General features: G+C 39.2%; 1 protein-coding gene across 1 annotated transcript in view; it reads left to right on the top strand.

Annotated features, from left to right (window-relative positions):
• The window catches only part of LOC143693209 (ATP-dependent DNA helicase Q4-like), a gene marked incomplete at both ends in the record, with an annotated part of 45378 nt that overhangs the window by 13617 nt on the left and 19396 nt on the right, over nt 1-12365 (top strand). Inside the window, 3 exon segments of the mRNA XM_077173213.1 lie at nt 3121-3297; nt 3377-3556; nt 11040-11187. Of these exon segments, the coding sequence (XP_077029328.1) occupies nt 3121-3297; nt 3377-3556; nt 11040-11187 (505 nt within the window).

Here is a 12365-nt window from a genome sequence, read left to right as displayed (position 1 = left end):
CCCTCAGTTTTTCCTGTCCTTTTCTCCACCCTTTCCCCTCAGTTTTTCCCACTCTTTCCCCTCAGTTTTTCCTGTCTTTTTTCCCACATTTCCCCTCAGTTTTTCCCACCCTTTTCCCCTCAGTTTTTCCTGCTCTTTCCCCCACATTCTCCTTGTTTCTCCTGCTCTTTTCCCTGCCCTTTTCCCCTAAGTTTTTCCTGCCTTTTTTCCCACATTTCCCCTCAGTTTTTCCCGCCCTTTTCCCCTCAGTTTTTCCTGCCCTTTCCCCCACATTCTCCTTGTTTCTCCTGCTCTTTTCCCTGCCCTTTTCCCCTCAGTTTTTCCTGCCTCTTTCCCCACATTTTCCCTCAGTTTTTCCCACCCTTTTCCCCTCAGTTTTTTTCCCCACATTTCCCTCAGTTTTTCCCACCCTTTTCCCCTCAGTTTTTCCCACCCTTTTCCCTCAGTTTTTCCCTGGTTTCCCCACATTTCCCGTCACTTTTTCCCGCCCATTTTTCCATTTTCCCCTCAGTTTTTCCTGTCCTTTTCTCCACCCTTTCCCCCTCAGTTTTTCCCACTCTTTCCCCCTCAGTTTTTCCTGCTCTTTCCCGCATATTCTCCTTGTTTCTCCTCCTCTTTTCCCTGCCCTTTTCCCCTCATTTTTTCCTGTCTTTTTTCCACATTTTCCCTCAGTTTTTCCCACTCTTTCCCCCTCAGTTTTTCCCACCCTTTTCCCCTCAGTTTTTCCCACCCTTTTCCCCTCAGTTTTTCCCTGTTTCCCCCACATTTCCCTTCACTTATTCCCGGATATTTTTCCACTTTTCCCCTCAGTTTTTCCTGTCCTTTTCTCCACCCTTTCCCCTCAGTTTTTCCCACTCTTTTCCCCTCAGTTTTTCCTGCCTTTTTTCCCAAATTTCCCTCAGTTTTCCCCACCCTTTTCTCCTCAGTTTTCCCACCCTTTTCCCCACATTTTCCTTGTTTCTCCTTCTCTTTTCCCTACCCTTTTCCCCTCAGTTTTTCCTTTCCTTTTCTCCACCCTTTCCCCCTCAGTTTTTCCTGCCCATTCTCCCACATTTTCCTTGTTTCTCCTGCTCTTTTCCCTGCCCTTTTCCCCTCAGTTTTCCCTGTTTTTCACACCCTTTTCCCCACATTTCCCCTCAGTTTTTCCCACCCTTTTCCCCTCAGTTTTTCCCACCCTTTCCCCCACATTCTCCTTGTTTCTTCTGCTCTTTTCCCTGCCCTTTTCCCCTCAGTTTTTCCTGCCTTTTTTCCCACATTTTCCCTCCGTTTTTCCCACCCTTTTCCCCTCAGTTTTTCCCTGTTTTCCCCACATTTCCCTTCACTTTTTCCCGCCCATTTTTCCACTTTTCCCCTCAGTTTTTCCTGTCCTTTTCTCCACCCTTTCCCCCTCAGTTTTTCCTGCCCTTTCCCCCACATTTTCCTTGTTTCTCCTGCTCTTTTCCCTGCCCTTTTCCCCTCAGTTTTCCTTGTTTTTCACACCCTTTTCCCCACATTTCCCCTCATTTTTTCCCACCCTTTTCCCCTCAGTTTTTCCTGCCCTTTTCCCCACATTTTCCTTGTTTCTCCTGTTCTTTTCCCTGCCCTTTTCCCCTCAGTTTCTCCCGCCCTTTTTCCCTCAGTTTTCCCTCTTTTTCTCACCCTTTTCCCCACATTTCCCCTCAGTTTTTCCTGCCTTTTCCCCCACATTCTCCTTGTTTCTCCTGCCCTTTTCCCCTCAGTTTTTCCTGCCTTTTTCCCCACATTTTCCCTCAGTTTTTCCCACCCTTTTCCCCTCAGTTTTTCCCTGTTTTCCCCACAGTTCCCGTCACTTTTTCCCGCCCATTTTTCCATTTTCCCCTCAGTTTTTCCTGTCCTTTTCTCCACCCTTTCCCCTCAGTTTTTCCCACCCTTTCCCCCTCAGTTTTTCCTGCCTTTTCCCCCACATTCTCCTTGTTTCTCCTGCTCCTTTCCCTGCCCTTTTCCCCTCAGTTTCTCCTGCCCTTTTCCCCTCAGTTTTCCCTGTTTTTCACACCCTTTTCCCCGCATTTCCCCTCAGTTTTTCCCACCCTTTTCCCCTCAGTTTTTCCCACCCTTTCCCCCATATTCTCCTTGTTTCTCCTGCTCTTTTCCCTGCCCTTTTCCCCTCAGTTTTTCCTGCCTTTTTTCCCACATTTTCCCTCAGTTTTTCCCTCAGTTTTTCCCGCCATTTTTCCCACATTTCCCCTCAGTTTTTCCCACCCTTTTCCCCTCAGTTTTTCCCACATTTCCCTTCACTTTTTCCCACCCATTTTTCCACTTTTCCCCTCAGTTTTTCCTGTCGTTTTCTCCACCCTTTCCCCCTCAGTTTTTCCCACATTTTCCCCTCAGTTTTTCCCTGTTTCCCCCACATTTCCCTTCACTTTTTCCTGCCCATTTTTCCACTTTTCCCCTCAGTTTTTCCTGTCCTTTTCTCCACCCATTTCCCCTCAGTTTTTCCCACTCTTTTCCCCTCAGTTTTTCCCACCCTTTTCCCCTCAGTTTTTCCCACCCTTTCCCCCACATTTTCCTTGTTTCTCCTGCTCTTTTCCTTCCCTTTTCCCCTCAGTTTTTCCTGCCTTTTTTCCCACATTTTCCCTCAGTTTTTCCCACTCTTTTCCCCTCAGTTTTTCCTGCCCTTTTCTCCACCCTTTCCCCCTCAGTTTTTCCTGCCCTTTTACCCCACATTTTCCTTGTTTCTCCTGCTTTTTTCCCTGCCCTTTTCCCACCTTTTTTCCCACATTTTCCCTGTTTTTCCCAGCCTTTTCCCCTCAGTTTTTCCCACCTTTTTTCCCACATTTTCCCTCAGTTTTTCCCACCCTTTTCCCCTCAGTTTCTCCTGCCCTTTTCCCCTGTTTTCCCTCAGTTTTTCCCACCATTTTCCCCTCAGTTTTTCCTGCTCTTTCCCCCACATTCTCCTTGATTCTCCTGTTCTTTTCCCTGCCCTTTTCCCCTCAGTTTTTCCTGCCTTTTTTCCCACATTTTCCCTCAGTTTTCCCCTCAGTTTTTCCCGCCCTTTTCCCCTCAGTTCCCCTCAGTTCTTCCCACTCTTTTCCCCTCACTTTTCCCTGCTCTTCCTTCCACTTTTCCCTTAAAAACCCCAGAATTATCCCCATTTCCCACCAGGTCAGGAGCGGCCGAGCCCAAATCCTGCTGCTTTCCCCGGAATCCGTGACGGGATCGGGATTTTTTTCCCGCCTTTTTTGCCATTTCCCTCCGGTGGCTTTCGCCTGCCTGGATGAAGCTCATTGCATCTCCCAATGGTCCCATAATTTCCGACCCGCTTACCTCAGGGTCTGCAAGGTGGGAAAAACCCTCAAAACCTCCGAAAATCCCCTCCCTAAAATCCCCAAAAATCTGGAATTTATTCCCAAAATTCCAGGTTCTTCGGGAGCGTTTGGGAGTTCGGTGCTTCCTGGGCCTCACGGCCACGGCCACGGTGGCCACGGCTCGGGACGTGGCCAAACATTTGGGGATTCCTGAGGGAAATTCCACCATCGGAGCCTTCGGAATTCCCGAAAATCTGCGGCTCTCGGTGTCTCTGGAGGACGACCTGGATCAGGTGGGTGCGGATTTGGGGAGTTTGAGGGGAAAATCCTTATTTTTAGGGCCTAAAATAGCATTTTTAGGCCTCAATCTCGCATTTTGTGAGGGAAAATCCCCATTTTTAGGCCTCAATCTCGCATTTTCTGAGGGAAAATGCCCATTTTTAGAGCCTCACATTGCATTTTTTGGGCATAAATTCCACATTTTGTGAGGGAAAATCCCCATTTTTTAGGGCCTCAAATTGCATTTTTTGGGCATAAATTCCACATTTTGTGAGGGAAAGTCCACATTTTTAGTACCTAAAATTGCATTTTTAGGCCTCAATCTCGCATTTTGTGAGGGAAAATCCCCATTTTTAGTGCATAAAATTGCATTTTTTGGCCTCAATTCCGCATTTTGTGAGGGAAAATCCCCATTTTTAGTGCATAAAATTGCATTTTTTGGCCTCAATCCCACATTTTGTGAGGGAAAATCCCCGTTTTTAGGGCCTCACATTGCATTTTTAGGCCTCAATCCCACATTTTGAGAGGGAAAATCTCCATTTTTAGTGCCTAAAATTGCAATTTTAGGCCTCAATCCCACATTTTGTGAGGAAAAATCCTTATTTTTACTGCCTAAAATTGCATTTTTTGGCCTCAATCCCTCATTTTGTGAGGGAAAATCCCCATTTTTAGTGTCTAAAATTGCATTTTTTGCCCTCAATCCCGCATTTTGTGAGGGAAAATCCCCATTTTTATGCCTCAATCTCGCATTTTCTGAGGGAAAAGTCCACATTTTTAGTACCTAAAATTGCATTTTTAGGCCTCAATCCCACATTTTGTGAGGGAAAATCCCCATTTTTAGGGCCTCCCATTGCATTTTTAGGCCTCAATCCCACATTTTCTGAGGGAAAATCCACATTTTTAGGGCCTCCCATTGCATTTTTTTGGCCTCAATCCCGCATTTTGTGAGGGAAAATCCCCATTTTTAGGGCCTAAAATTGCATTTTTAGGCCTCAATCCCACATTTTGTGAGGGAAAAATCCTTATTTTTAGTGCCTAAAATAGCATTTTTTTGGCCTCAATCCTACATTTTGTGAGGGAAAATCCCCATTTTTAGGGCCTAAAATTGCATTTTTTTGGCCTCAATCCCGCATTTTGTGAGGGAAAATCTCCATTTTTAGGGCCTCACATTGCATTTTTTGGCCTCAATCCCACATTTTGTGAGGGAAAAGTCCACATTTTTAGGGCCTCAAATTGCAATTTTTTGGATCAATCCCACATTCTCTGAGTAAAAAATGCCATTTTTAGGGTATAAAATTTCTTTTTTTGGGATTAATCACACATTTTCTGAGGGAAAAGTCCAGATTTTCAGGGAAAAAAAATTTCTTTTTTTCAGACAAATTCCACATTTTCTGAGGGAAAAGTCCATTTTTAGGGTCTAAACTGTCAAGTTTTTTGGTAAAAATTCTCATTTTTAGGGCCTAAAATTTCATTTTTTGGCATCAATTCCACATTCCCTGAGGGAAAATCCCCAATTTTAGGCCTTAAAATTTCATTTCTTGGGATTAATCCCACATTTTCTGAGGGAAAAAGTTCATTTTTAGGGCCTAAAAATGCATTTTTGGGCCTAAATTCCACATTTTCTGAGGGAAAATTCCATTTTTAGGGTCTAAACTGTCAATTTTTTTGATAAAAATTCTCATTTTTAGGGCCTAAAATTTCATTTTTTGGGATTAATCCCACATTTTCTGAGGGAAATTCCCAGATTTTCAGGGAAAAAATTTATTTTTTCAGAGAAATTCCACATTTTTTGAGGTAAAAAGTCCATTTTTAGGGTCTAAGGTGTCAATTTTTTTGATAAAAATTCTCATTTTTAGGGCCTAAAATTTCATTTTTTGGGATTAATCCCACATTTTCTGAGGGAAATTCCCAGATTTTCAGGGAAAAAATTTATTTTTTCAGAGAAATTCCACATTTTTTGAGGTAAAAAGTCCATTTTTAGGGTCTAAGGTGTCAATTTTTTTGATTAAAATTCTCATTTTTAGGGCATAAAATTTTCATTTTTTGGGAATAATCCCACATTTTTCTTAGGGAAAAAGTTCATTTTTAGGGCCTGAAAATGCTTTTGTGGGCATAAATTCTACATTTTCTGAGGGAAAATCCCCAATTTTAGGCCTTAAAATTTCATTTGTTTGGGATTAATCCCACATTTTCTGAGGGAAAAAGTTCATTTTTAGGGCCTAAAAATGCATTTTTTGGGATCAATCCCACCTTTTCTGAGGGAAAATCCCCAATTTTAGGCCTTACAATTTCATTTTTTGGGATTAATCCCACATTTTCTGAGGGAAAAAGTTCATTTTTTGGGCCTAAAAATGCATTTTTGGGCATAAATTCCACATTTTCTGAGGGAAAATTCCATTTTTAGGGTCTAAACTGTCAATTTTTTGGATAAAAATTCTCATTTTTAGGGCCTAAAATTTCATGTTTTGGGAATAATCCCACATTTTCTGACGGAAAAAGTTCATTTTTAGGGCCTAAAAATGCATTTTTTGGGATCAATCCCACATTTTCTGAGAGAAAAGTCCAGATTTTCAGGGAAAAAGATTTCTTTTTTTCAGACAAATCCCACATTTTCTGAGGGAAAATCCCCAATTTTAGGGCTTAAAATTTCATTTTTTGGGATTAATCCCACATTTTCTGAGGGAAAAATCCAGATTTTCAGGGGAAAAAAAATTCTTTTTTTTTTCAGACAAATTCCACATTTTCTGAGGGAAAAAGTCCATTTTTAGGGTCTAAACTGTCAATTTTTTTGAGAAAAATTCTCATTTTCAGGTCCTAAAATTTCAGTTTTTTGGGATTAATCCCACATTTTCTGAGGGAAAAAGTTCATTTTTAGGGCCTAAAAATGCATTTTTTGGGATCAATCCCACATTTTCTGAGAGAAAAGTCCAGATTTTCAGGGAAAAAGATTTCTTTTTTTCAGACAAATCCCACATTTTCTGAGGGAAAATCCCCAATTTTAGGGCTTAAAATTTCATTTTTTGGTATTAATCCCACATTTTCTGAGGGAAAAATCCAGATTTTCAGGGGAAAAAAAATTCTTTTTTTTTTCAGACAAATTCCACATTTTGTGAGGGAAAAGTCCAGATTTTCAGGGAAAAAAATTTCATTTTTCAGACAAATTCCACATTTTCTGAGGGAAAAAGTCCATTTTTAGGGTCTAAACTGTCAATTTTTTTGAGAAAAATTCTCATTTTCAGGTCCTAAAATTTCAGTTTTTTGGGATTAATCCCACATTTTCTGAGGGAAAAAGTTCATTTTTAGGGCCTAAAAATGCATTTTTTGGGCATAAATCCCACATTTTCTGAGGGAAAATCCCCAATTTTAGGCCTTGAAATTTCATTTGTTTGGGATTATTCCCACATTTTCTGAGGGAAAAAGTTCATTTTTAGGGCCTAAAAATGCATTTTTGGGCCTAAATTCTACATTTTCTGAGGGAAAATACCATTTTTAGGGTCTAAACTGTCAATTTTTTGGATAAAAATTCTCATTTTTATGGCCTAAAATTTCATGTTTTGGGAATAATCCCACATTTTCTGAGGGAAAAAGTCCAATTTTAGGGCCTAAAAATGCATTTTTGGGCATAAATTCCACATTTTCTGAGGCAAAAGTCCAGATTTTAGGCCTTAAAATTTCATTTTTTTGGGATTAATCCCACATTTTCTGAGGAAAAAAGTTCATTTTTAGGGTCTAAAAATGCATTTCTTGGGATTAATTCCACATTTTCTGAGGGAAAAGTCCAGATTTTCAGGGGAAAAGTTCATTTTTCAGACAAATTCCACATTTTCTGAGGGAAAAAGTCCATTTTTAGGGCCTCAAAATGCATTTTTTGAGCATAAATTCCACATTTTCTGAGGGAAAAATCCAGATTTTCAGGGAAAAAATTTCTTTTTTCAAACAAATTCCGCATTTTCTGAGGGAAAATCCCCAATTTTAGGCCAAAAAATGCATTTTTTGGGCATAAATCCCAAATTTTCTGGGGGAAAAGTCCACATTTTTACGACTTAAAATTTCATTTTTTGGGACAAAGTCCGCATTTTCTGAGGGAAAATCCCCCAATTTTAGGCCTTACAGTTTCATTTTTTTGGGATTAATCCCACATTTTCTGAGGGAAAAAGTTCTTTTTTTGGGCCTAAAAATGCATTTTTGGGCCTAAAAATGCATTTTTGGGCCTAAAAATGCATTTTTGGGCATAAATCCCACATTTTTATAGGGAAAAGTCCAGATTTTCATGGAAAAAAATTTCGTTTCTTCAGACAAATTCCACATTTTCTGAGGGAAAAAATTCAGTTTTAGGGTCTAAACTGTCAATTTTTTTGATAAAAATTCTCATTTTTAGGGCCTAAAATTTCATTTTTTGGGATTAATCCCACATTTTCTGAGGGAAAAAGTTCATTTTTAGGGCCTAAAAATGCATTTTTTGGGCATAAATCCCGCATTTTCTGAGGGAAAATCCCCAATTTTAGGCCTTAAAATTTCATTTGTTTGGGATTATTCCCACATTTTCTGAGGGAAAAAGTTCATTTTTAGGGCCTAAAAATGCATTTTTTGGGATCAATCCAAACTTTTCTGAGGGAAAATCCCCAATTTTAGGCCTTACAATTTAATTTTTTGGGATTAATCCCACATTTTCTGAGGGAAAAAGTTCATTTTTAGGGCCTAAAAATGCATTTTTGGGCCTAAATTCTACATTTTCTGAGGGAAAATACCATTTTTAGGGTCTAAACTGTCAATTTTTTGGATAAAAATTCTCATTTTTATGGCCCAAAATTTCATGTTTTGGGAATAATCCCACATTTTCTGAGGGAAAAAGTTCATTTTTAGTGCCTAAAAATGCATTTTTTGGGATCAATCCCGCCTTTTCTGAGGGAAAAGTCCAGATTTTCAGGGGAAAAAAAATTTCTTTTTTTTTCAGACAAATTCCACATTTTGTGAGGGAAAAAGTGCATTTTTAGGGTCTAAAAATGCATTTTTGGGCAAAAATTCTACATTTTCTGAGGGAAAATCCCCAATTTTAGGCCTTACAATTTAATTTTTTGGGATTAATCCCACATTTTCTGAGGGAAAATCCCCAATTTTAGGCCTTAAAATTTCATTTGTTTGGGATTATTCCCACATTTTCTGAGGGAAAAAGTTCATTTTTAGGGCCTAAAAATGCATTTTTTGGGATCAATCCCACCTTTTCTGAGGGAAAATCCCCAATTTTAGGCCTTACAATTTAATTTTTTGGGATTAATCCCACATTTTCTGAGGGAAAAAGTTCATTTTTAGGGCCTAAAAATGCATTTTTGGGCCTAAATTCTACATTTTCTGAGGGAAAATACCATTTTTAGGGTCTAAACTGTCAATTTTTTGGATAAAAATTCTCATTTTTATGGCCCAAAATTTCATGTTTTGGGAATAATCCCACATTTTCTGAGGGAAAAAGTTCATTTTTAGTGCCTAAAAATGCATTTTTTGGGATCAATCCCGCCTTTTCTGAGGGAAAAGTCCAGATTTTCAGGGGAAAAAAAATTTCTTTTTTTTTCAGACAAATTCCACATTTTGTGAGGGAAAAAGTGCATTTTTAGGGTCTAAAAATGCATTTTTGGGCAAAAATTCTACATTTTCTGAGGGAAAATCCCCAATTTTAGGCCTTACAATTTAATTTTTTGGGATTAATCCCACATTTTCTGAGGGAAAAAGTTCATTTTTAGGGCCTAAAAATGCATTTTTTTGTATTAATCCCACATTTTCTGAGGGATAAATCCAGATTTTCAGGGCAAAAAATTTCTTCTTTTTAACACAAAGTCCACATTTTCTGAGGGAAAAAGTCCATTTTTTGGGCTTAGAATTTCATTTTTTGGGCTTAATCCCACATTTTCTGAGGGAAAAAGTTCATTTTTTGGGCCTAAAAATGCATTTTTGGGCATAAATTCCACATTTTCTGAGGGAAAAAAATTCATTTTTAGGGCCTAAAATTGCATTTTTTGGTCATAAATTTGACATTTTCTGAGGGAAAAGTCCTCATTTTTAGGGCCTAAAATTTGATTTTTTGGGAAAAATCCCATATTTCCTGAGGGAAAAATTCTATTTTTTGGTCCTAAAATGGAACTCTTTGGGCTTAATCCCACATTATCTGAGGGAAAAATCCAGATTGTCAGGGAAAAAATTTCTTTTTTTCAGGCAAATTCCACATTTTCTGAGGGAAAAAGTTCATTTTTAGGGTCCTAAAAATGCATTTTTTGGGATCAAACCCACATTTTCTGAGGGAAAAATCCAGATTTTCTGGGAAAAAATTTCATTTTTTCAAACAAATTCCACATTTTTTGAGGGAAAAAGTCCTTTTTTTGGGCTCAGAATTTCATTTTTTGGGATTAATCCCACATTTTCCGAGGGAAAAAGTTCAGTTTTGGGGCCTAAAAATGCATTTTTTGGGAATAACCCCACATTTTCTGAGGGAAAACTCCAGATTTTCAGGGAAAAAATTTCCTTTTTTCAGACAAATTCCACATTCCCTGAGGGAAAATCTCCCAATTTTAGGCCTTAAAATTTCATTTGTTTGGGATTAATCCCACATTTTCTGAGGGAAAAAGTTCATTTTTTGGGCCTAAAAATGCATTTTTTGGGATTAATCCTGAGGGAAAAAGTTCATTCTTAGGGCCTAAAAATGCATTGTTGGGCATAAATTCCACATTTTCTGAGGAAAAAAGTCCAGTTTTAGGGTCTAAACTGTCAATTTTTTGGGAAAAATTCTCATTTTTAGGGCCTAAAATTTCATTTTTTGGGATCAAGTCCACATTCCCTGAGGGAAAAAGTTCATTTTTACGGCCTAAAAATGCATTTTTGGGCATAAATCCCACATTTTCAGAGGGAAAAGTCCAGATTTTTTGGGCTTAAAATTTCATTTTTTAGGACAAATTCCACATTTTCTGAGGGAAAAAGTCCATTTTTAGGGCCTCAAAATGCATTTTTTGGGCATAAATTCCACATTTTCTGAGGGAAAAATCCAGATTTTCAGGGAAAAAATTTCTTTTTTCAAACAAATTCCGCATTTTCTGAGGGAAAATCCCCAATTTTAGGCCAAAAAAATGCATTTTTTGGGCATAAATCCCAAATTTTCTGGGGGAAAAGTCCAGATTTTTAGGACTTAAAATTTCATTTTTTGGGACAAAGTCCGCATTTTCTGAGGGAAAATCCCCCAGTTTTAGGCCTTACAATTTCATTTTTTGGGATTAATCCCACATTTTGTGAGGGAAAATCCCCAATTTTAGGCCTTAAAATTTCATTTGTTTGGGATTAATCCCACATTTTCTGAGGGAAAAAGTTCATTTTTTGGGCCTAAAAATGCATTTTTTGGGATCAATCCCACATTTTCTGAGGGAAAATCCCCATTTTTTCCCTGAAAATCCAATTTTTATAGATGAAAAAACCCCAAATTTTAGGAAAAAATTCCTACTTTTGCCTTTTTCCCTGCAGGCCGTGGTGCGGGTGCTGCGCGAGTGGAGCCGCGAGGGGCTGAGGGGCTCTGTGCTCGTTTACTGCGCGCGCAGGGAGGACAGCGAGCGCCTGGCGGAGCGGATCCAAAACGACTTCCCTGAGGGGCCGCCCACGGGAGCAGGGCAAGGTGGGGAAATGGGGGAAAATGGGGGGAAAATGGGGAAAAATGGGGAATTTTGGGGGAAAATTGAGGAAAAAATTGGGGAATTTGGGGGGGAAAATTGGGGAATTTGGAGGAAAAAATTGGGGAATTTTGGGGAAAATGGAGGGGAAAATTGGGGGAAAATTGAGGAAAAAATTGGGGAATTATGGGGGAAAAATTGAGGGAAAAATTGGGGAATTTTGGGGGAAAAGTGAGGAAAAAATTGGAATTTGGGGGGGGAAAATTGGGGAATTTGGGGGGGAATTGAGGAAAAAATTGGGGAATTTGGGGGAAAAAACTGGGGAATTTTCTGGGGAAAATTGAGGAAAAAATTGGGGAATTTTGGGGGAAAAGTGAGGAAAAATTGGGGAATTTGGGGAAAAATGGGGAAATTTCTGGGGAAAATTGAGGAAAAAAGCTGGGGAATTTTGGGGGGAAATGGAGGAAAAAATTGGGGAATTTGGGGGAAAAACTGGGGAAATTTGAGGAAAACATTGGGGAATTTGGGGGAAAATTGAGGAAAAAATTGGGGAATTGGGGGGGGAAATTGAGGAAAAAATTGGGGAATTTTTGGAGAAATTTGGGGATATTTAGGGGGAAAATTTGGGGGAAAATGGAGGAAAAAATTGGGAAATTTGGGGAAATTTAGGGGGAAAATTTGGGGAAAATTGAGGAAAAATTGGGGAGTTAGGGGGGAAATTTGAGGAAAAAATTGGGGAATTTTGGGGGAAAATTGAGGAAAAAATTGGGTAATTTGGGGGGAAAATCAGGAAAAATACGGAGGGAAAATGGGGAAAAAATTGGAGAATTTGGGGGGAAAAAATTGGGGAAAAATGGGGAATTTGGGGGGGAAAATTGGGGAATTTTGGGGGAAAATTGAGGAAAAATTGGGGAATTGTGGGGGGAAAAAACTGGGGAATTTTGGGGGAAAATTGAGGAAAAAATTGGGGAATTTTGGGGGAAAATTGAGGAAAAATTGGGGAATTTTGGGGGGAAAATTGAGGAAAAATTGGGGAATTTTGGGGGGAAAATTGAGGGAAAAATTGGGGAATTTTGGAGGGAAAATTGAGGAGAAAATTGGGGAATTTGGGGGGGAAAATCAGGAAAAATATGGAGGGAAAATGGGGAAAAAATGGGGGGAAAATGGGGAAAAAATTGGGGAA

This window comes from Agelaius phoeniceus, unplaced genomic scaffold, assembly GCF_051311805.1.
Source record: "Agelaius phoeniceus isolate bAgePho1 unplaced genomic scaffold, bAgePho1.hap1 Scaffold_400, whole genome shotgun sequence".
In the NCBI taxonomy this organism is placed as follows: Eukaryota; Metazoa; Chordata; class Aves; order Passeriformes; family Icteridae; genus Agelaius; species Agelaius phoeniceus.
Note: the sequence above shows the minus strand (reverse complement) of the source record. Positions and strands in the feature narration are given on the sequence as shown.